General features: G+C 54.3%; 1 protein-coding gene and 1 long non-coding RNA gene across 4 annotated transcripts; one reads left to right on the top strand and one right to left on the bottom strand.

Moving 5' to 3' along the window:
- Positions 1–1,414: 1,414 nt before the first annotated feature.
- LOC139022043 (uncharacterized) lies at positions 1,415–7,905 on the bottom strand. 3 transcript variants are annotated; one of them, XR_011473603.1, is made up of 3 exons: positions 7,623–7,905; positions 7,186–7,346; positions 1,415–2,202 (listed from the first exon to the last, which is right to left on the bottom strand). It is a non-coding gene; the product is annotated as an uncharacterized lncRNA (long non-coding RNA). The 3 variants fall into 3 exon arrangements; XR_011473602.1 differs by lacking the exon at positions 7,623–7,905 and adding an exon at positions 7,453–7,616; XR_011473601.1 differs by lacking the exon at positions 7,623–7,905 and having other exon boundaries at positions 7,186–7,616.
- On the top strand, positions 7,685–11,689 carry ZNF503 (zinc finger protein 503). Its single transcript, XM_070433048.1, has 2 exons — positions 7,685–8,352; positions 9,112–11,689. Exons 1-2 carry the CDS (start codon positions 8,050–8,052, stop codon positions 10,744–10,746), a joined length of 1,938 nt encoding a protein of 645 aa, XP_070289149.1. The 5' UTR covers positions 7,685–8,049; the 3' UTR covers positions 10,747–11,689.
- Positions 11,690–24,289: the final 12,600 nt, after the last annotated feature.

Here is a 24,289-nt window from a genome sequence, read left to right as displayed (position 1 = left end):
GGGGGAGGGGGGGAGAGAGGCTGGGCCACGTGCCCGGCTCGTTTCCAAAGCGCTTGTATGGACAGTGGAGCTAGAGGAGGGGAGGCGCAGACCCCAGGAGCGCCGCCGAGCACGGGAGAGGTGGAGGGGGCGAGACCGAAGCCCCCAGTACCGTAGGGGCCGGGTCTATGGAGACCCCGCGTCCTGCGCAGGCTCCGTTGCGCCTGAGAGGTGGTGAGCTAGTTGGGTGGGGGCGGGTCGGGGCCGCGGCACCGGAGGGTGATCCCCCATCCACTCCCGGAGGTGACTGGGGTCTGACAGTCGCCCCGCCCGGGTGCGCACAATCTCAGGTTTGCAGAACGAAAATCAATAAAAATCGATGCAATGGCGAAGAATACTAAACATGTCGGATTGTTATTATTCGCGTTTGTTAAATTATTTTTATTTTATTTTATTTTTTACTTCTTTCTTGGAAAAGGTGGCTTCGGCTGAGATCAGGGCCTGGGAGAGAGACGCAGAATGTCCCTTGGTCTCCCGGCAGCCGCCCAAGGCCCGTGCCGGACCCCAAGCCTCGCAAACTTCCCGGAGCGGCTACTCGGGGTCCGGCGCGGGCGGAGAGTCCCCGGGTGCGTTCGGCTTTCGGACGCGGCTTTCCTTCGCGCCTCATTGTGCTCACTTTAGGGAGCAGCCCCCCTCCAGCCGCATTTCTCCGGTTCACCACTCCCACACCCCGGGGGCCGCGCCTCCTCCCCTCCCCCGAGCTCTCCCCGGCGCTTTAAATAATGATATTTGCATGCAGGGAGCGATTCATAAATATGTCAGGGCCGGTGAAATATAGGCAACATTTCAAACTTTCTATTTAAAAAACATGAATTATGGCCGCGGAAAATGTGTTCCCATTTAAAGGCGATACGAAGTATTTGGTGTCTCGTCCCTGGGCCCATCCATCACGCAGACAATAAAGAGAGTTTTTCGCCCTGACACCCGCGATTTATGGGCGCCCTTCTCTGCCCTCATCACTCACCCGCCGCGGCCGGCCCGGCGACAGGCCCTGCGGAGAGATGGGCGGCCGCCACTACCCCCCCTCCACCCCCCCCCCCCCGCACCTCCGTGCACTTTGCTCCCTAGCCAGCCCCCCCACCCCACCCCACCCCCGACAGCCGCTCCCATGGAGGGAAGGTTTCGCTCCGGGGAGTTAGGAGGTGGGCGGTGATGGTCTGGGCAGCCCGTGGGAGCGGGAACCACACTCGTCCTTTCACCCCCGCGCAAGCCCGTCTTGGGGCCGGGGTGTCTGGAGGGCCGGCTCTGCGTCCCCGCCTCGCCCGCCGACCGCGGCTCGGCGCGGCGCCGGGAAGTTCGCAGTGCAGGCAACCGGAGGTTATTTACCCGCCGTTTCGAGGTGAGAGGAGCAGGCTGGGCAGGGGGCTCCCCAAGAGGATTTTTTTGTAGATTTTTTTTATTGTCTAAAGTTTTACATATTTCTCCTTTTTTCCCCACCGATGGACTCCCCCCACCCCCTTCCCCAAGAGGATTTCTGACCGTTTCGCCCGGGGTAAGGCTAACTGGTCCCAAGCTTTCCTGCGCCCGGCTGGGCGGACGCTTCTCCGAAAGCTCTTTCTGCAACTTTCACAAAGCCAGCGCCTCCCCGGTGCAGTCCCCGCGAACACATCCTAGTCGTCCGCGGCACCCTGGGAACTGTTTTTACAGACCGGCCAAGGAGCTGGCGACACATCAAGGAGGAGAGGCACCTTCCTTAGCGTTTCGCCTGGGCCCGCGCTCTGCAGGCTGCCCCTGGCCCTCCTCGCCTACGGCCCCACCTTCTCGCACACGCGTTGTCGCGCTGACCTCCCAAAGCCTCCGCCGATTCTCTGCTGCAAACTTGCATGGGAAGAAAGTTCGGGCTTCATCTGCCGCCGAATTTGCTTTCAGTTTTCGCCGCGGGCGGGCTCGGCCTGGTGGGTTCCTGAAGCATCCACCAGAAGTGGGGGCTGCTAGGCACAGCGGGGCAGCAAGGGGCCCCTCGGCCCAAGGGTGCTGATCGTCCAGTCTCCCTGGAAAGCCCCACCTGCCGCCTCACGAGCACGAGAGGCCACCGTGGGTCGCGTTCCAGGCCGATGCGTCTGCGTACAGGAGAACCAGGAGGCGTTTCCTGCCCGTTGGCAGCGAGCTGGATTTATTCCGATAGAGGCAGTGCAAACCGCAGCCAGAGAAATCCCGTCGATTCTAAAAATGACAAGGTTGAATTTATACGATCAAGATTCATGTGTGGTGCAGGGAGATGAAAATTATACAAACAGCTTCACGTCCAGTGTGAACGGAAGATCGCTTCCGGCTTAAGGGCATGTAACATAACATCTGAATATTTAGATCTTTAGAGGGATATAAAATATTATTCAATTCTCAGTGTGTGCACACATAGTGAAGTTGGGAAAATTCTACGGCAAGGGTCTTTTTACAGCCTCTGCCTGGGTTCAATCTGGGCTCGAGATAGTACTTATGTCCAAATAACCACCCAGCCCAATATTTCCTGTAGCCAGAGTGAGTTCCACATCATCGAGGGGTACAGTATGTGCGCCTCTTTAAATATCTGTGGCATGGCAGAGGTGAAAAACATTTAAGAAAAACAGGCGCACAGGTAACTGAGCCATTACACCGCTACAATATTTGTGTGTATAGAAATAAATATTCCTACCAGGTCGGCTGTGGAAAATACACACAAATTGAGGGGCTTTCGGAAACCCAGGGTGGGGAGGTCACTGGTTCTGCATCTCTGGTGCCCAGCCCCCTGAGGTGGACTCAGACTCCACTCCCATATGACTGCTGGGAGAAGCTGGGCCCAGACCCCAGCACTGCCTTGCCTTGGGCAGGGGGCAGCGAAGTGGGGTTCCCAGATTCATGGACGGTGAGGGAGCCTTCCTGGGGCTCAGGATAGCAGGGCCTGGGGGCCTATGGGCAGCCCTTCCCCCTCAAATACTTGATCCACCTCTGAATTCTGGTTCCACGGAGCTAGGGCAGTAGCCTTTGGGGCCTATGGATTTGGAGCAAATGTGTGGAAAAGGGCGGGTCGAACTTGGTTCCCAGGCGTCCCAGAGGGCTATCCAGAGAACACCTGAAAGAAGGCCATGATCTCACTCCCAGAAGGTTATCAAGACCACCTGGCCCGCCAAGGGCCAGTTTGAGGCCACAGAAGCAGTTGTCTGGGTGTATTTACTTTTGAAATGTTAGGCATCCCTTCACAAGATCAGTGCTGAGGCCAGACGCCTGGTGGGTCTCCGAGTATTTGCAACGCCCAAGCAATGCCGTCAGCGAGGTCAGAGACCAGAGACATTGCAGCAGTGAAATTCCAAGACCAAATACTAATTCCACGCTGGGGTGCTTGCAACTGTCCATCCATCTCACTGCCCTGGTCTCTCTTTATTTTCTCACCCCTCCAAAATGCAACCAAACCTTAAACAGACATAGACTTTTTGAGAGCCCCTGTTTGAGGAAAAAATTAGAAAGGAGTTTGTCATGGGGTCCCGGAAATGGCACACACTCATGAGGCAGCCCTGGCGCAGAGGAATAACCCGGGCCCGAGAATGCCCTTCTTCAGAGAGTGGGACCGCGCCGAAGTGGTGCGGCACACCTAGAGGAGGGCGAGAATAGGAAATATTCCTTGGCCGGGGGAAAGGAAGGGGCGGGCGGGGGAAGAGAAGAAAAAGATTAGGAAGACGAGAGAGAAAACCGAGAGGAAACAAAAAAAGAGAAGGTAGGGGGGCGGGGGAGAGAGAAAGAGAGCCAGGGGAGGAGAACCGAGAAGGGTGCAGGCCGTGGCCAGACTCCGGGAACCGGCCAGGCTTTGGCTTAGGCAAGGTGGGTACCTTCAAGGTCTCGAGAAGAGGGAAGGCCACCCGGAGCCTTCCCCTACCAGCCCCGGAATCTAGGCCCTGCTCCCAGTCCGGAGGGTCAGCCCTGAGTCCGGCGGCCTCCGCGCGCTCTCTGCTCTCCCGCGTCCTTGGGGACCACAAGGCGGGGCCGTACTGGGTGGGGAGGCCCCCAGGGGCGCGCGCCAGTCCGGGACTATTTGGGCGCTCTGGGCCAGGCTTTCCAGCTCGCCGGGTCTGACCTGTCAGGCGGATTATCTTCGAGGGAGATTAATAGGGGAGGCGGGCTGCAATAATAATCGTTTTGTTTGATGTGACAACTCTGATAGGCGTTGATTTACTTACAAACTGATAGGCTTTTAATTGAGCGCCTCCGCCGAGCCCGAGATGAAAGGGAAGCGGCGGTGAAAGGCGGCCCGCCTGCCCTCCGGCCTCAATACTGATTAGCCATCTCGACAGTGAATAGTTCAAGGCATTTTCAAACTTTTTGCCTCAACTCTCTCCCCTTCTTTCTCCTCCCACCCCCTCCTCAGCTATCTGCCATGCCCACTCCTTTTTTAGAGAAGACAAATCATTTCCATTGTGTGCAAATAAAATCCACAGGAGATCCACGCCAACCGCCGCTGGGGGTGGGAGGCAGGAGGCCTAGCGCCGAGTAATTAATAAACCCCCACCGGTCCGCAAGGCCTGCGAGGATTTGGCCTCCCTGGCGAGACGCGCCTGCTCAGATGCTGGATCCTCCCGAAAGCCCGGGAGCGAAGGCCTGGGTTTGGGGAAGGGCGAGTGCGCGCGGACCACGGCACTTATGCGCGCAGCGCCCTGCAGGCCCGTGCCATGCCGCGGCACGCCCGTTCCAAGGGACACAGGGGCCACACTCTGGTTTCCCCACGCTTTGGGTGCTGGGGCTGCCGCACCCAATTCCAGAAGAGGGAAGGAACTGAGTCTGGGGGTAGGGGGGGCACTCCCGTGTTCACCTCCAGCTATGGCCACCGCCCCTAGCATTCAGTGTCTGGGCCTCGAGGGGAGGCCTGGCGACACCCGGCTCCTAGCTGAGCTCGCCGAGCTGGGAGCTCCACAGCTGATCCAGGCCGACACCTCGACAGCCGCGCACTCAATGACACAGACACTAACATAGCCGCAGGATACAAGCGACTTCACAAAGGCGTTGCTCTTCAGAGACAGTTTAGGACTCACTGGGACTTGCTACCCGAAGATGATCAAGACAACCTTCACAGCCTTGCTCGTGGCCTCGCCACCACCTCCCAAACTCGTCCTCCTCGGCTGTCACACAGACACTCCAAACCCCCTTGAACGCAGGTGTGTTCTTACACCTACACACGCGCACACATACACACACCGACAGACAGCAGCCCAAAATACACACCGCCTCACTCGCCTCTTCTAATTATCTTTAGTCAAGTTGCCATCTCATGAAGTTTACCAACCTGAAGAATCAAGGGATAAGATTAAAACGCAGAAAGTGAATGCCTACAAGAAAATTCTAAAACTCACCCAGGAAAGTTCTCGGTACCTGTTCGGAGGAGTGGGAGACAGAGACAAAAATGGGGGAGAGGGGAATGAGATGGTTAAAGAGGAGAGGGCGAGCGCCGCGAGGGCAGGTCCGAAATCCGGCCCCCGCGTTTGCGCGGCTCTGCGCCTGGAGAGCGCGGGTGAAACCGGTGTCCCGCCCGGCCTCCGCCCCCCCGCGCGGGTACCGACTGGCTCAAGGCTCCCAGCGCTCCCTGCCCCGCCATTTATCAAAAGGATTGACAACAAAAGAAGAGTCGGGGCGGAAAAGTGGGGGAGGGGAGATTCAAAGTCTTCCAAGTCCTTCCGAGTAAGGGGGGGTGTGTTCTCCTCTCGCCCCCACCCCCCACCTTCCAATTTCAGCGACTTTCTGAAGGTGACCCCCGAACTCGATCCAGACGCTATCAAAGCCCTGACAACTCACACAGCGGCACAGTCATGCATGCACACTTGTGTACGCAGAATCAGGTACACGGAAACACGCACAGCGCCTCCCCTCTTTTTCCAAACAGCCGAGTGACGGTGCAAATCGAGGGGAACGAGGCAGTCCCGCTCCGCTTCCCTGGAAGAGCCCGAGTTCCCACAGGCAGCCTCCCCCGCCCTCCTTCGCTCCTTCGCTCCTGCGCTCTGCTCTCCCAGCGCAGGTCAGTCCCGGCTACGCGTTCCATAAATTCGAGCGAGCAGACCGGAGTGACCCGGGCTACCAAGCCCGCGAGGATGGAGCACTGTGCGCAAGGATTGGGGAAGCGGCCAGAGTGAGTCTGAGACGTCTCTCCCGGATACACCCGTGGTCGGGCCTCTTCTTCGCGGCCTCTCGGCCCTCACCATCATCCCCGGGGTTCAGAGAATTGAGAGGGATACCCCACCATTGACCCCCAGGACTCAAGGTTACATTGGTGACGTGGTCTTAGGAAGAAGTCGCCGCGTTTGGGGTCAGGGCACTTCGGAGGGTGGGGTCCGCAGCAGGCTAGCAGCCTGGCGTCCACACTCTACGTGCCCCCGAGGGGATATTCCAGGGGAGGAAAAAAAAATCTCCGATTTTAGACATCACCGCCGCCCGTCTCGGGTACCCGAAGCCGTTCCGAACTTCGAGGCCCCAACAGACCTAAGCCCCCAAATGTGGAAGGGTGCATCTCTGACTCCGACACCAAGAGGGGCGAGGCGCGCACCCCAGGCCTGCGCACCCCTCTCAGCACCCTGGCCGCACCTGCGCACTTTACTCTCACTATTCATTTTCTTGACACTGAGCGCCTCCCTTCCCTCTTCCATTCTTTTCCCTCAGAGCCCCCATCCCCTCCCATCCCGTGAGGCGGCTCCCCTTTCCTCCTCCTCCGGTTTCCCTTGGATCTCTTCCTTCCTCTCTCTTTCTCTCCCTCTCTTTTTCCCTTCAAGTCGCACCCGCCTTGTAATCAGCAACAAAAGCTGACATAAATCACGGGCGGATTGACAAGAGCTGACAAATAACTGATTGATTGCGGTCGAGGAACATTGACAATTGATGGAGGGGTGGAGATGCCCGAAGAACTTGGCGGGGGGTGGGGGGAGCGGGTAGGAGAGGAGAGGATGGCAGGGGAGAGTAAGCAGTGGGGGCTGAGTGTGAAACAGAGGAACCATGTGACCCTCGGTCCTGCCCCAATCTGCGAGTCCCCGGGCGTCACGTGGCCGGGAAGGGCGGGGTGCCCAGCGCATAACTCGGAGCAAAACCGCCACCGCTGCACACCTAGCTTCTGGTTTCTCCGCCGCCAAATCCCGGGAAATCCAATCGGGCGGGCGGACTTCCTCCAGCCACCCGCCCCCCCCCCCCCCCTTTCCTTACCCTGGCGGCCGCACCGCGAGAGATTTCAATTACTGAGGAGGAGAGAATATTGGGTGTTCGAGGCCCCTGTGCACCCCTGGTGTTGACAGTCCGGCTGTGGTCCAGAGTCCGCCGGTGCTCCGTTTGAACGCCACCTCCATCTGTTCCTCACATGCACCCTCCTGCAAAAGGTTTCAGTTTATTTTCGAGCTGGGAAAAGGAAGGACGACAGGAGGGGAAAAAAGAGGGAGGCGGCAGATAGCAAACGTAGAATAAAAGTCCAGCTACCCTTCGGATCGAAATCGAGGGAGGGGACTAGCCGCGGAGGTGGGGGGCTGGGGGCGGCGAGCTGGGAGCTGCCCATTAAAACCAGCGCTGAGAGTCCGGGCCGCGGCGACGGCGGCGGCGGCGGCGGCGGCGGCGCGGGACGCGTCACATCCCCTTGACCCTCCAATCACCTCGGGCTCCCATTTGATTGGAAGGCGGCAAAGGCTTTAATCTCCCCCTCGGTGCAGCTGCTTTTGAAGTGAGTTTCCTCGCCAGAGCCCCGGCTGGACAGGCAGCGGCTCACACCGCAGAGAGCAGCGCCAACGCCGGGCCGCGAGCGCGCAGCGCAGGGGCACAGCCCGAGGCGGATACGGCGAGCCACCCCGCAGTCCTGCAGTCGGGCCGGCTCTGCCCGATCGGCCACGGCCCCGCTGCGAGCCACCCAGGATTATTCGCTTCTGGCTCCAGCAGCGGAGAAGGCGCGCCGGGCGCTGGTGGCCGCGGCGCCAGCTCCTCCTCCTTCTGCTGCTCCTGCTCCCCGGGCGAGCGCGCAGCCCCGAGCCCGCCCCGCGCCTCCGGGAGCCCTCCCCCCGCTGCTCCCATGCGCGCGGGTGGGTCATGAGCACAGCGCCCTCGCTTTCTGCCCTAAGAAGCAGTAAGCAAAGCGGCGGCGGCGGCGGCGGCGGTGCGGACCCTGCCTGGACCAGCGCGCTCTCTGGAAATAGCTGCGGCCCCGGCCCAGGCTCGTCCCCGGCCGGCAGCACCAAGCCTTTTGTGCACGCCGTGCCCCCTTCTGACCCTCTCCGCCAGGCGAACCGACTGCCCATCAAGGTGCTGAAGATGCTGACCGCTCGGACTGGCCACATTTTGCACCCCGAGTACCTGCAGCCCCTGCCTTCCACTCCCGTCAGCCCCATCGAGGTAAGGACCCTCTCCCTGGATCGTGCTGGGATGGTACCACCCTGGCTTTCGCTTCACAGAATTTCTATTGGGATCTGGGGGTGGAAGTTGGAGGTGGGGGTGGGGGTCGAAGTGATTCAGCTCCCGGTGGGAAGAGAGGATAGTGCTCCCGCACCTTAAAACTAGGGCGGAAAGGTGGGAGGAGGTACGCTGGGGTGTGAATGTTAGGGGCAAGGCAACCAAAACTTGTTCTTCCCTTTGGTATAAAAGCGCCTAGCCCGACCCAGGCCCACTTTCTGCCCAGAAGACGGACGGGAGCCCGAAATATGGTTCCAAAGTCGCAGTCCTCGGGTTCCTCAGAAGCTGGTACACAGCTTCTCAGGCGCAAACCTCCTGAGCCCTTAACTCTGAAGAATTAGGGATGGGGTGGCGGGGCGGGGGATATACAGTTCTGGGTCTAGGAGTCAGAAACCAAAACATTTTGTGAGTTTTTAAAAAATCCAGTTTAGCACTTAGCAAGGACATGTAAGATCCAGTTTGGGGGAGAGGGAGATCTGCTACCTTTCTCAAGGACGAGTGTGTGTGTGTGTGTGTGTGTGTGTGTGTGTGTGTGTGTGTAGGGGTGCCGCCTAGAATTGCGCCTCGGGGCTGGGAGGACCTTCGCGGCGGCGGCGGGGGGGGGGGGGGGGGCGTTGGAAACCTAGAAGCCAGATTCTAAAGGATCTCCCCTTGTTTCTTTTTGTGCCCCCCCACCACCACCACCCACGAATGACCCCGCAGCTGGATGCTAAGAAGAGCCCGCTGGCACTGTTGGCGCAGACCTGCTCGCAGATCGGGAAGCCCGACCCCTCGCCCTCCTCCAAACTCTCCTCGGTCGCCTCCAATGGGGGCGGCGCGGGCGGTGCCGGCGGCGCCGGGAGTGACAAGGACGGAAAGTCGGGGCCCCTCAAGCTGAGTGACATCGGCGTGGAGGACAAATCGAGTTTCAAGCCGTACTCCAAACCCGGCTCGGATAAGAAGGAGCCGGGAGGCAGCGGCGGCGGCGGCGGCGGCGGCGGGGGTGGCGGCGGTGGGGGGGTTTCGACGGAGAAGTCCGGATTCCGAGTACCGAGCGCCACCTGCCAGCCATTCACGCCCAGGACAGGCAGCCCCAGCTCCAGCGCCTCGGCCTGCTCACCAGGAGGCATGTTGCCTTCGGCCGGGGGCGGCCCGGAGGGCAAGGACGACAAGAAGGACCCCGACGCAGGTGGCGGCGGTGGAGGCAGCAAGGGCTCTGGGGGTGCCTCGGCCGAAGGGGCGCCCACCGGGCTGGCGCACGGCCGGATTAGCTGCGGCGGTGGGATTAACGTGGACGTGAACCAGCACCCAGATGGGGGCCCCGGGGGCAAGGCTCTAGGCTCGGACTGCGGCGGTTCATCGGGCTCCAGCTCCGGCACGGGCCCCAGCGCGCCCACCTCCTCCTCTGTGCTGGGCTCTGGGCTGGTGGCTCCAGTATCGCCCTACAAGCCGGGCCAGACAGTGTTCCCTCTGCCTCCCGCGGGCATGACCTACCCAGGCAGCCTGGCGGGGGCCTACGCCGGCTACCCGCCCCAGTTCCTGCCACACGGTGTGGCCCTCGACCCCACCAAGCCGGGCAGCCTGGTGGGGGCACAGCTGGCGGCGGCCGCGGCGGGCTCTCTGGGCTGCAGTAAGCCGGCTGGCTCGAGCCCCTTGGCCGGGGCGTCGCCGCCTTCCGTGATGACAGCCAGCTTGTGCCGGGACCCGTACTGCCTCAGCTACCACTGCGCCAGCCACCTGGCGGGGGCCGCGGCGGCCAGCGCTTCGTGCGCCCACGACCCGGCGGCCGCAGCTGCGGCGCTCAAGTCCGGATACCCGCTGGTGTACCCCACGCACCCGCTGCACGGCGTGCACTCGTCGCTAACGGCCGCGGCCGCTGCCGGGGCCACACCGCCCTCCCTGGCCGGCCACCCCCTCTACCCTTACGGCTTCATGCTCCCTAACGATCCGCTCCCCCACATCTGCAACTGGGTGTCGGCGAACGGGCCGTGCGACAAGCGCTTCGCCACGTCCGAAGAGCTGCTGAGCCACTTGCGGACCCATACGGCCTTCCCCGGGACAGACAAACTGCTGTCGGGCTACCCCAGCTCGTCCTCTCTGGCCAGCGCCGCCGCGGCCGCCATGGCTTGCCACATGCACATCCCCACGTCGGGCGCTCCGGGCAGCCCGGGGACGCTGGCGCTGCGCAGCCCCCACCACGCGCTGGGACTCAGCAGCCGCTACCACCCCTACTCCAAGAGCCCGCTCCCCACCCCCGGTGCTCCCGTGCCGGTGCCCGCGGCCACCGGACCCTACTACTCCCCCTACGCCCTCTACGGACAGAGACTGACCACGGCCTCGGCGCTGGGCTATCAGTGAGGGGCGTCGCGAGGGCGAGCCGGGGAAAGAAAGGAGCTGGGGGGGAGGGGAGGGGCCCAGGGAGGGGCCGGAACAGGGGAGAAGCTACTGTCACCCGTGAGTGGGGACGACCCGGGCCAGCAAAGGAAAAAATATATATATACCGTATCTCTCTGCCCGAAGCAGCGACCGAGACCTGGCGGGAAACTCCCCTTCCCCCCGCCTCCCCTGCCCACCCAAACTTTATAAAAGTTGAAAAAAAAATATCATTTGACTTTTTATAGAAAAAGAAGGAAAAAAAATAATTGAGAAAGTGTTCATCTGAGGACTGCATCGGTGGACACTGGTATTTATTTATGTTAGCTCCAAGCGGACCCATGGTTCTAAAGTGCATTATTTAGTTTGAGCTCCGTAGATAAAAAGGAAGAGGGAGGGAAATTAAAAAGGAAGAGGGGGGATTTAAAAAAGGAAAAAACGAACCCTCCCGTCCCTTGTAGATTATAAATAAATACAAAACCACCACAGAACTAGAGGTCTTCTCCTTAATGTTACTTTAAAATTGCTATGATTGTATTGTACGTTCTTATTTAATGTCTGATTGAAACACAATTTACATGCATGTTTGTTACAAAAATGAAAAACAAAAACAAAACAAGTCACAATTTGTCAGCTCTGATTTCAAATTGCAATTATTTTTAAGGTGTATACCATTGGAAGAGAATGGGTATTTTTTTGTATGTATTCTGGAAGAAAACAAAAAAAAAAGGAAAAACAATTCTATTCCAAAACCTCATTTGCCTTATTTTGTTCTTTAAAAGGAACACTTAACTATTTTTAATTTTTAAGTACACCCGCTGAAAAGGGGGCAAGTAAGGTTTACGTCATGTACTAAAATAATAGACAATGTATCGCTTTAAAGATTAAAATTCCGTATATTTGATGTATTAAAAGGTTTTACTTCTTATTACTATCTTTTTTATTTTTTGGTTAAAGAGAAAGAAGAGCAAGGCGGCCGCAGTGGGCGCCCCGGGCCTCGTGCCCACTCCTGCCCAGGGCCGCGGCCACATTCCGATTGTTCTGCTGTGATTTTCCGGAAGAGGCCACGGCTTCGGAAGGGCTGCCCAGCAGTGGGGTTGGTCTTAGGAGAAATATTTTTCAAGAGGGGATTTCACAATTTGGAAATATCTTGTCCTTAGCTGTCGCTCATTTCGTTTTTCTCTTTTCCTCCCAGCAGCCTGTTTATTAAAAGTGAAAGAAAAATGATTTTTAACAATTTCCTCTTGAGCTTTTTAGGAGTTTGGGTTTCGTTTTGAACAGAGAGCAGCGCAGGCCACGACTCGCCCGCCGGCCTCGGCCCCGGGGAGGTGCCGCGCGCGGCCCGCCGCTCCTCCCTTTGCCTTCCAAGCATCCCGGGTCCCGGTCCCGGTCCCGGTCCCGGGCCGCAGCGGGACAGGCTGAGGGACGGAGGGCGCTCGGGATCCTGTTTCCCGGGGCTCGGGAGAGCGCGCCCAAACCCTGCCCTCTCTCAGGGGAAAGTGAGTTTGCTGTCCTTTTCCTCTTCTGGCTGCCCGGGGCCTGAGATGGCCGCCAGCCGACCCCCTCAGACACCCCCTTCCACCCAGCACCACCCTCCCCGGCTCCTTCCTCTCCGGAGTCCGGACGCGCGGCCGGCCGGCGCCGCGGCTGTTTTTCCGCGTCCCGATCCCTCGCAGCCGGCGCTCTGTCCCAGTCTGTGCCGCAGGAGAGTGCGCCGGGGCAGGGGACCCGGAAGCCCCTTCCAACTCGACCCCTCGAGGGTCCTGGCAACCATTCCGGCCTCGCGGGGGCGGCCAGGTAGGCGCCGAGAGCCATTCTGGGCTGCGAGCTGCGCTCCGCAAAGCCGCGGTGGGACCCTCCGTCCCGGCTCGGGTCCCCGCGGTGCGCGCCGCTCCCTCCTCCCCAGTGTGAGCGGCGGGACTGAGCTGCCAGTGGATCCACGCAGAGAAGAGCCCTAATTTTTTTTTTGCGGGGGGGGGGGCGGTTCGGGACGTGCGCTCCCCACCCCCCTTTCTGCTCACAACCACGCTCTCACTCCAGGCCTGGGGGTGACTTATCTCCTGGCTGTGTGGGCGCTCGCCCTCCAGGTCCGCCTTTCCTGGGATCCCGGGACCAGGGAGCCGCGACGCTGAGCGCGCGCACCGAACCCCCCCCCCCCACCAACCCCCCCAGGGTCAGGCCGTTCTGGGTTCTCCCGGCCTTCGGCCTTCCTCGGAGCCAAACTCCTCCTGCAGCCTCGGGAGGCTCGCCGCCTCGGGCCTCGGCCAGTCAGTCGCGCCGCGCCGCCGCCATTTGCTCAGGGGTTGGGGACTTTGAGACTCTCCATCCTCCTCCCAGCGTCAGCCTCACGGCTGCGGGCCTTTCCCCGGGTGGCACGCAAAGCGGGCGCGGCGACCTGACGCGGCGGGGAGCTGCCGGGCCCCCGCCTGGGGAGGACTTAGTGGAGACTCGGGCTCCGACGCCGCTCCCCACAGGAGGGCAGCCCCTGGCGCCTCGGACCCTGCAGCCCGGGCTCCCGACTCCAGACACAGGCGCTGGCGCCCCAGGGGGACCCTGGCCGGCGGTGTCCGGGCCGCCCAGCGCCGCTCCCACTCCGGCTAAGAGGCGCTGGGTCGAGCCTGGCGGGGCCTGGATCCTCGAGAACCCCGGCCTTTGGAGAGGCTTGTCACCCCCAGGCTCTCAGACAGACGCCATCCCTCCTGCGGAGTGAGAGGGGAGGGGGTTCGAGGAGGTGGTGCGGCCCAAATCGCGACCACAGCTCGGGACGGGAAAGCCAGGCCCGCTCACCCTCACCAGCACCGGCCACACGCCGCTGGCCACCCTGCTCCACAGGCTTTGCCCTCCTTCGTCTCGCGTTTTCAAACAGGGGTCCCTAGGCCACCACCACCCAGCCCCGGCCTGTGCCCCCTAGAAATTACCCAGCCCTAGAATGTCAGGTCTGGGTCCGGCAGGGAGACCAAATGGGCACGTTTGTGCCTTTGTGCCAACTCTTGGTATTTTATTACCAAAAATCAAAACCAAAACGCCTTGACATTTTCATGAGACCTCCTTCCCGCAGAAACTATTCAGAGGCAGCAACATTTCAGAGCTGGGGACCCGGGCGCTGGGAGGAGAATGCGTCCCCCGACGTGTTGGACAGAGCTGAGTCACCTGGGCGCTGGGTTAGAGACGAGAAGGTGGCAATATTTGCTTTGGGTCCAAGCCGAGGTGCGAGCACCCTCGGGGAACAAACGCGCCCCACCCCCCACCCCCGGCGCGCCCCGAGCTCTCTCCGGCTTTCTCCAGAACTGAGGCGGGATCCCCGGCCCACGAGCCTGCTGCGCCGCCGCTGATCCCCGAGCGGAGCGCGGCGTTCCCGCCAGGCGGCGCTGCGGAGCCCTGCGGAGCGGAAGGAGACGCGGAGCTTAGGCCCGTGCGCAGGATGCCTGGGTGGTCATCCTCAGACCCCGCGCCTCCGCCTCCGCCTCCGCCTCCGCCCTCGCTGGGCTTTGGAGCTGTGTCTGAGATTCTCCTCCTCGTAACTACTCGTTCCTCTCCTGCAGCGAACGATGCCCTCTGTGCTTCTCCACCTGCTCTAGCTTCTACTGTTGTGTTTCTCTTGCTTTCTTTCCCTGTCCCAGAGGAATTGGCCCAGGTGTCACGGACCTCTCCCCAATCCTGGGAGTTCCCACCACCACCCTGGAGGTTCCAACAGGTCACCTTGTCTGTCACACTGCTGTGGTCCCCACACATTCATGCATTCATTCGTTCTCATCCACTGATTATTTCCTAGGGCTTCCCCCTTATCAAGCGCTATCTCTTTACCAGCCCCTGACACAGATGGAGAAATGGAGACTAAGTTCTGGAAGCCAGTAGCAAGGCCAGCAGACAAAGCCCAAGCCTTTCTCTCCATTCAGACCCTGCCCCCATCTGTACCTCTGGTGGTGACACGAGTGACCCTGGTGTCTTTGTGCTGGGTGACCTTTAAGCTGTAAGGAAAGGCAGAGAAAAAAGGCCTTCTGGTTGATGAACGACCTGTGCTTTGAAAAAGGGTAAAAGTTGCCCAGAAGGTGAGGCATGTCCCTGGGAGACCCCCTGATGGCCTCTTCTGTACATACTGGCTTCCAGTTCCTCACCACTGTGGCTAGAGGCCTAGTCATGCTCAGAGTGACTGCAAAGCTCAGGCAGACCTGCTCACTCTGCTATGGCTCCAGCCCACATTACCCTATATTATCCCACTTAAACGTCACAACAAGTCCATGAGGCCATTAGAATCTTTACCCCCACTTCATAGAAGAGGAAACTGAGGCCCAGCAAGGGAAGGAGGGTAGCCTGAGGTCACACACCCAGTCCGAGGTGGAATTGAGGCAGAGAGCCTCATCTTGCTGCTCTCAATTGAGGAGATTTTAAAACATAATATAATGCCTGGGAACTAGAGATTCTGTGTTAGTTGAGAGAGAGTGTAGTGAACATAATTTTGTTGTTGTTTAAGTTTTCAGTGTTATTGTTATTATTATTTTACTTTTCATTATATAGATTTTCAAACATATAGCAAATGAGGTCACCTAGAATAGGCTATGGAGAAAATGGCATAATAGACCCCCTCCCCCATAAGCCTGTCACTTAGCCTCAACAGTTATCAGCTCATGGCCAGCCTTATTCCTCTCCACCCCCTCCAACTTGCTTCCCCCCATTATTTTGGAGTGAATGCAGACATCATTTCACTTCCACAAGTGTTTGTCACTTCCAGCTGAGGTCTGAACCAAGCCAGGGCTCATCCCTCTGCCCTGCTTTGAGGCTTGGTGAGGTTGAGGATATGGCTCAAGTTCAGTGAGTGCACAGCAAAGCTGAGATTGAAATCCATTTCTATCAGACCCAGAACCCAAGTACTTCACCCTATGCTGTGCTGGGGATCCCCCAAAACCCCAGGGATAGTGAGCCCTCTCCACCCAGTGTAACCCCAGGGCTTGCCCAAGAGGTCTCTGCCTGGTAAAAAGACTCGAGCCCCTGGCTAGGCAGCAGTGCCTGATAGGGACACCCAAAGCACAAGGGGCATTCTGAGAGAGAGAACAACGGAAAGCCACATGTTGTAGTGGAAAGCGTACAAATTTAGGGATGGGCTGATCTAAATCGAAATTCAGCTCCACCATTGGCTCACCTCTGGGTCTCGGTTTTCTCATCTGTAAAATGGAGACATTGATATTAACCCAATAGTGTTGAGAGGCTCAAATGAAATAATAAATGTGAGAATGCTCCACCCACTGTCTGGCCTGTACTGGCTCTTAATAAAGAGATTTATTTTCTTCTTTTCTCCTCAAAGTCTTATTTCATTATGACCAGCGCTCTTACTTCAGAACCAAGTATGGCCCCCCCCCCCCCCCCAGGCTTAGATTCTCACTCTACCACCTGACCATCAGAGTGCCTATAATTATGGTTTATCTTCCAATCTGGCCCCCCTTTGCCTGTCCTACCTTGTGTCTCACCAATCTTCACAGTTGAGATACACTGCCAGCCAACTAAACCCTATATACCTGGGTTAGTGGTGCTCATCATATGCTCCTTCCCTAGAATGCCTTCCTCCCAACCCTTCCCTCAAATATCTCTTCCAGGAAGCTCTCCAGGCTTTCCCCCACCACACACTGATCTTTCCCTCACTTTGCATGCCCTCATCACTTAATGCAAAGGCAGACGGTAGAGATATAAAAACCACTGGACTAGGGATGAGGATACTCGGGTTTGAGTAGTTCCTCTTCACAGCTGTGTGACCATGGACAACCCAATTAAGGTCTCTATGAAACTTGTCTTCAAAACTGATATAGGACTGAGTATACCATAGGTAGGCAGCATTTACTGACAATAATAGTGTTAATAAGTAGCATGTATATACACACTTACTTTCCAGGCACTCGTGTAGTCCTATTACTATTACTATCATCATTTGACAGTTGAGGAAATGGAGGACTAGAGAGAAATAACATATCTATAGCTCCAGAGCTCAAGTCTGTAATTGCTATACTACTCTGTGCTAGTCCCTGTGCCTGGAATCTTTGTCCTCTGCCTCCTTTTCCTAATTACCAGCAACTCAAAACTTCTGCTTCAAATCTCAGGCCTATGTCACCTCCTACTGTAGCCCCCTCCTTCGATCCAATACCCTTCTCTTTGCTCCCGTAGCACCTGTCCATCCCACCATTATACTCTCTACCTTTTCCTGGTAGCCTGGACTCTGAGACACTAGGGAAGAGGGACTATCTCCTATACCAGTGGTTGGCAAACTGCGGCTCGAGAGCCACATGCGGCTCTTTGACCCCTTGAGTGTGGCCACGAAGTTTCAATCGCACTGTACGTGCGTGCCTGCACGTGGTATTTTGTGGAAGAGCCACACTCAAGGGGCCGCAGTTTGCCGACCACTGTCCTATACCTATTTCTACATAGTAGATGCTCAATAAATGTTAGAGGGAAGGAAAGAATAGAGGGAGAGAGGGGGGAAGACAGAGAAAATGAAAAAACAAAAGAAGAGAGAGGAGATGGGAAAGAATTGGGCCCTCTTGGACAAGATGATTCTTCCAAAGAGAGTAGGAGGAAAAGTAGCAGTGGCCTTAGCGTAACTTTAAATTTCTTTGCCCATGGTATAAAACTTGGGGCAGGGTGAGTTCCATACATCCGTTAGAAATCGCATTTGCTGACAATAACAATGACCCTTAGTGACTTAAGACAAATGTTCTCTTCTCTCAGACTCAAGGTGATCAGTTCAGGCTAAGAATTGCCCTTGATTATCAGAAACCTAGGTTCCTTCTGTTTCCGGCTGTACCAGCCCAACCAGGTAGACTTCATCCTCACATCATCTCTAAGTCCAAGATTGCTGCTTGAGCTCAGCAACCATTACCTCATTCCAAACAACAGGAGGGAAGAGTGAAAAGAGGTAAAAGGGTCCCCTCCCTTTTGATGAGTCTTCCTGAAATCCACACACATTCTTCAGCTTATTACTTTATTGGGTAGAACTAAGTCACATGACCATACTTAGCTGCAAGGGAGGTGGGAAGTGTAATGTTTAACTGGGCACACTGCTGCCCTAAATAAATTCAGGGTTCTGTTACTCAGGGGAGTGAGGTGGGTGGGAGATGGAACAGCATATGAGCTGTCTTGTTCATGGCCTTCCAGGGGTCACTGGATGGTAATTTCTACCTTTAACCACAGATTCTTGTATATCAAGCATGTCAAACTCCCAGCCCACGGGCAGTGTGTGGCTCACAATGAATATTTTTTGCAACCCAGCCAACATAATGGTATATAAGAATCATTTTAATAAGAATTTCGTAACTTAATTTTTCCAAAATCCTGTTATACATAATTATTAATAACGACCTACTATGTTCGCTAATAACTGATTACTATAATCAAGTTGCATTCATTTCCCTTACGTGCCTTACTTGCAGGCCCACCATCTCTCTCCACTAATACTAGCAGCGAATATTTTAGCAGCCGATTGCCACGTCATTAGCCTTGCACTGAATTGTTTGGTGTGCGCAACAGGAAATATTTTGTTTTAGGAGAACAAGAAAAATAGGTTCATTTGCGTTATTAATTTGTGCAGTTATTCAGTGTCTGGTAAGTTAATGTTCAAGAAAAATATTAATTTTTATTAAAATGTTCTATTATTTTATGTTAATGATTGCTCATTTATTTCAGCCCTTTGTATTCAGCATGTCTCTATCGCAATAAACCTATGTTTCAATGAAAATTGAAGCTTTTGGGTTTTTTTGCGGCCCACATAGACTTAAACCTTGTTTATTTGGCCTGTGTTAGCCTTTGAGTTTGACATGCTTGTTGTAGATAAACTGGGTAGGGTGGTATTTGATAAGCCCACAGAAGTTGTCATTTCAGGTTGGTGGATTTTGCTCCTTTTAGGTGCCTTGAGTTGTATGGTGCAACAATTTAAAGATGTAATTTTTACCCGTATAAAAAAGAACTTTGATCAGACAACTGTTCATTTTGGCTCTGCACATAACACCAAGCCAGGAAGAAGGGATCATCTTTTATGAACACAAACAAACAAACAAACAAACAAACAAAAAACTGGGTGGAAGGCAGTAAACCTACCTCCCATCCCCTTCCACATTATTGATAAAAAACTGAATACAGCCTCCAACTCAAAACAGAGGCAGGCTGATGCTAAATCAACTTTGCACTAACTCTACCTGACATAATTATAGGGTGACTACAGAAACCTACAAGAAACAAGCCATGACCAAAAAGAACACAAACAGAATCACTGAATCTTAGCAACGCCTGAGTGAGTTTCAATCATGAATCCATACACCTACACAGCGCAAACCTGTGAATCCATACACCCACATAGGGGTGGGCCTCTGGACACTCCTATGTTGGGTCCAGAAGGTGCGGGCAGGGATTGAGGAATTTGGAGAAAGGAAGAGGAGATTCCTAGGACTGGAAGGGGTAAAGAGAAAGCAGGAACAGGGACTCTCGAATGAGAATGCTTTGGTTGCCCTGTTGTTAGAAGCTTCCTCATCTTCAGGTCTCAACAAGGGAGAGACATTTCAGAGTTCTGCACGTACCTTCGTGCGTCTCTCTGTATCTGCCATTTTTCTTTCATACACTTTACAAGCATCTCTCCCTCACATCGTCCAGAGGCAATTCCTGTGGGGTGGGAATTCCACACACTCCACGTCACTAGTTCTTAAGCCTTTTGTGGGTTGAGGGACAAATGCAGAAACCACAGTCTTTTTGTGTGTTTCTTTGAGAATTTGATAAAAGTGATGGACCCTCTTTATAAAATAAGTACACTACTCAACGTTGGAAAAATAATTTCAAGCAGTGCATGGATCTGCAGGTTTTAAATCTTTGATCTTGAAGGAAATACAAGCTTCAACTATAAAAAGAGCATGCCCTTGGCAAATGTCCTGAGGGACGCTGGGGTTTCCTTTCTAAAATTATGCTGACCAAGGCAGCACTCCAACTCTTCGATGCCATTTACTCTAGTAAATAGCAACCTACCACAAGCCACCTTCACAATAACTTTATGAGGAGGGTGTTGTCATTAGCCCCACTTTATAGATGAAGAAACTGGGGCACAGAGAGGTGAAGTGATTTGCCCAAGGTCACACAACCAGGAAGTGGCGGAGGTGGGATTCTATCATATGCTGTTAGACTCCAAGGCCCTTATTTTCTGTGCTTCTCACCACTGCACAGTGGCCTTTACCTCTCTGTACACTAAAATCACACACATCTGCCTTTCTCCCTAATGCAGGTGTCAGGCCCCACCCAGTAGTGTGCTATAATCAGTTCATACAGGCTCCCAAGGGCCAGTTGTGCATAGCCCTTTTCAACTCCTCATTCTGTGGCATTTTACTGATAGGTTGAAATCAGCCACAATGGGAGTATTTACACCACAGCCATTGGCGAACACTACAAGTGATCCACCACCCTCTTCCCCCTCCACCCCCAGAGAGCTGTTTATAAAGAATTTACCAGCACACCACTGGACCCACTAATGATAGTTCCACTCAAATGGTTGTAACTTACAGATCCAGCCACCGAACCCCTGAATCTGTGAAGTAGGAATCTTCCCCCCTGCCAGTGAGGAGGATTTGGGTATGATCTGCTGCCCCCAGGCTTAGTGTGGGGGGTATTTAGGGAGAGTGTAGCTTCCTTCTCTGACCCCATCATCTACAGGCCATCTTCCAGATGCCCTCAGCACTTCCCTCTCCTAGAACCCAAGTCTGGTCATCTGTGGGCCTGGACTCCTTCTACCACACAGGTCCAGATACTTTACACCACAGCAGGCTGTTCATTTTGGCTCTGCACCCTGCCCAGCTCTGTACTCCCAACATTGGACCCTTGGCGATTCGTGCCAGCCAGATCTAGTTTATCCCTGTTCCTTTGGGGTTAGCTACAGGCATCTGGCCCCTACCTCCTGCACCACCAGGTACCAGCCCTACTCCTTATCCCCCACCTTCTGGGAGCACCCAGGAAACTGCCCGGCTGGGGCCAAGACAGTTGTGACAATACACATCCTCTGACTTTTGTCCAGAGAGAAACCCCACCCCACAGCACAAATTCCAGTGGGCCAGCCTTCAAGTGGAGCCTGCCCTGGCCCCTCTCGCCAGGCAGAATTGCAGGCCACAGGAAAGAAATTGGATGATTATTATTACCATTTAGTGGACATTTTCCTTGTGCCAAGAGTTTTATATTTTTTAAAAAATATATTGATTTTTTACAGAGAGGAAGGGAGAGGGTGAGAGAGTTAGAAACATTGATGAGAGAGAAACATCAGTCAGCTGCCTCCTGCACACCCCCTACTGGGCATGTGCCTGCAACCAAGGTACATGCCCTTGACCGGAATCAGACCTGGGACCCTTGAGTCCGCAGGCTGACACTCTATCCACTGAGCCAAACCGGTTAGGGCGAGTTTTATATTTTTTATACAGTTTTTAATCCCTACAAGAGCTCTAGAAGATAAGTACTATACTAATCTTATGCTATAAAAGAGAAAACTGAGATTCAAAGAGGTTAAGGAGCATGCCTGAAGTCACACAGCTAACTAGTGTGGGCTGAAATTCAAGGCCAGAGCTATCCCATTCCAAAGCCCACACCTACAACACCTGTATTACAACTCACAGGTACTGCTCCAAGAGCTGACAGAATGCCCATGGCTGCTCCTTCACCTACTCCCTCTGCTACAGCCACATCTTACCAAATATCCTCATGGCTTGCCGGTCCCTCCTCTTGGTTTTCCCAAATCCCTATTCTCCACCCTTCAAACGTCTATTCATTGTCCAAACCCAGATCAAGTGCTGCCTCCTCCCTGATGCCAGTCCAGGAGGATTTCCACAGCCTCTTCTGGGAATTAATCCTGTGCCTCCACTGATTACAGCCCTATCACAGCTCACCTTAATGCAACAGTTATTTCTGTGACCCACTGGTCTGGACATAAGCTTTGGGGGACAGATATCATGACCTGGCCATGTTGTTGCAAATGACAGAATTTTCGTGTGTGTGTGTGTGTTACATTTTCTTTAGCCATTCATCCACCCATGAACACGTAGGTTGATTCCATATTTTGGCCATTGTGAATGATGCTGCAATAAACATGGGAGTGCAGCTATCTTTTAGAGATACTGATTTTATTTCCTTTGGAAATATAGCCAGAAGTAGGATTGCTGAATCATATGGTAGTTCTATTTTTAATTTTTTTAGGAACTTCCATACTGATTTCTATAATGACTACACCAATTTCATTCCCAGAAAGAGTGTATAAGGATTCTCTTTTTCCTACATCCTCGCTAACACTTGTTATCTCATCTTTTTTATAATACCACTAGAGGCCCGGTGCATGAAATCCATGCACTTGGGTGGGGGAGGGGGCCCTCTCGCAGTCCAGGAGCCCTTGGGGGATGTCCGACTTCTGTGGAGGCAGGAGAGGCTCCCTCCACCACCACTGTGCTTGCCAGCCATGAGCCTGGCTTCTGGCTAAGCAGCGCTCCCCCTGTGGGAGCGCACTGACCACCAGGGGGCAGCCCGGCATTGAGCATCTGCCCCCTGGTGGTCAGTGTGCGTCATAGTGACCGGTCGTTCCACCGTTTGGTCTATTTACATATTAGCCTTTTATTATATAGGATCTTAGCAATTGTGAGGTGATATCTCATTGTGAATCTCACTTCCCTGAGATTAGTGATGTTGCACATTAATGTATATGTACATGTTGGACATTTGTATGTCTTCTTTGGGAAAATGTCTGTTCAGATCCTTTGTTCATTTTCAAATGGGTAATTTGGTTTTTTGCTGTTAAGTTGTATGAGCTCTTTATATATTTTGGATATTAACCCCTTATTTGATAAATGGTTGCAAATATTTTCTTCAATCCTGTAGAAAATATTTGCAAACCATATATTCATTTTTTCTATTGTTTCCTTTGTTGTAAAAAATGTTTTAGTTTGATGTAATCCCACTTGTCTATTTTTGCTCTTGTTGCCTGTGCTTTTGGTATCATATTCAAAAAAATCATTGCCAAGACTTATGTCAAGGAGCTTTTCCCTTATGTTTTCTTCAAAGAGTTTTACTTCATCAGATCTTACGTTTAAGTCTTTAGTTAATTTTTGTGTATGCTGTAAGATAAGAGTATGTTGATTTCTTGGGGAATTAATCCCTATGCCTGGCATCAAATTCTACACATGCTGGGACTATGGGCAAGGGACCCCCACCTACCACCCTGAGATTTCCATACTATTACCAATGCCTGCCAATGCAAGGGTCTGGCCATGGATCAAATATCTGGCATATTTGTTGACTGATAGATCAATTAAGTACCAAACAGATTGCCAAATCAAAGATTGATGGACAGACCAACAGCCTGACTGGCTAAGGACAGGGTTTGCACCTTAAATATCTCTATTCCCAACTAAGGCTGAGCACAGCACCTGGCTCAGAGCAGGCGCTCAATAAATGGCTACCGTATTAATGACATGACCCACATAGCATCAAGAGAGGCTGGGAAATGTAGTCTTCATTTTATTAAAATCAGTTACAAATCAGGGTTCCAGTCCAGGAAAAACAGGAAAATGGAGATGGAGGCCACTAGTGGTCTCTGCTATAAGGACACAGTGATGAGCTCTGAGTAAGGGACGCAAAGACTTGCAGGCCACATCTCAAGTTCAAAGGTGAAGTTGCACTGAGCCTTGGAATTTTGGAGTTGCCTCATCTGCAGAACTCTCAGAGAGCAGCAATTTCTCCCCTTACCCCATTGATGTCCTAGGGAGACACTGAGTGAGAAGCAGAGAAAGGCCACCTTTATCCTTTAAAATCATTGCTTTCTATTTCCACAGGCTTGGCCTTGAGGAAATAGAGTCTTGTATCTTCCCTTGTTCAGCTCATTGCAAAATCTTACTAAAGTTCCCATTCAAAATCTGGCCTCCGAAGCTCCTGATGACTGTGGACCCTAAATTCTTTGCAGACAGGGCCCATGCAGGGTCACAGGCTTCCATTCAAGAGTAAGAACCAAAGGTCTTGGAAATTCTCCCTCCTTGTGCCTTTACTGACACGGCTTTACCTTTGAGCCAAATGGAAAGCTCAGCATATAGGTGCTGTGCTAAGATCTGGGCCCTATTGCCTGGCTTCAAATCTCAGCGCTGTCACTGGCCGGTTCTGTGACCTGGGCACATTGCTGAACCTCCCTCTGAGTCTCCGTTTCCTCATCTCCAACAGGGGAGGAGACTAACGATGCCAACCTCACAGGGTTGTGTCAGTGGTGAGAACAGGACCTGGCAGGTGGCAAAAATTCAAACCCTCTTAGGTGTTCTTAGAAACATAGTCATTTCGGGCCTGTGTTTTCTGTCTCCACTGATTTTTGAGGGGTAGGAGGCCTGTCTTTTCCACCTCATCTGTGCCCTCCCTCTCCCCCATGCACAGAGAAGAGAATCACACTGCCAGCTCAGCCTGGGCATAGAGTTGGCACAAATCTGTGGTTTACATACCTCTCTTCTGACCCAGGTGCCAGGAGCTCTCCTCTCTCCCCTTCACGTCAGCCACACCCCAC

Source organism: Myotis yumanensis, unplaced genomic scaffold (genome assembly GCF_028538775.1).
Source record: "Myotis yumanensis isolate MYYU_CA2020_CCGP unplaced genomic scaffold, mMyoYum1.0.hap1 SCAF_13, whole genome shotgun sequence".
Lineage (NCBI taxonomy): Eukaryota > Metazoa > Chordata > Mammalia > Chiroptera > Vespertilionidae > Myotis > Myotis yumanensis.
This window is presented reverse-complemented; position numbering and strand designations above follow the sequence as displayed.

What these genes read in the sequence shown, in the direction of transcription:
- ZNF503 (XM_070433048.1), top strand. Translation starts at nt 8,050, where the DNA reads ATGAGCACAGCGCCCTCGCTTTCTGCCCTAAGAAGCAGTAAGCAAAGC. An exon ending in CTCCCGTCAGCCCCATCGAG is followed by an intron (nt 8,353 to 9,111) that starts GTAAGGACCCTC and finishes ATGACCCCGCAG; the next exon opens with CTGGATGCTAAGAAGAGCCC.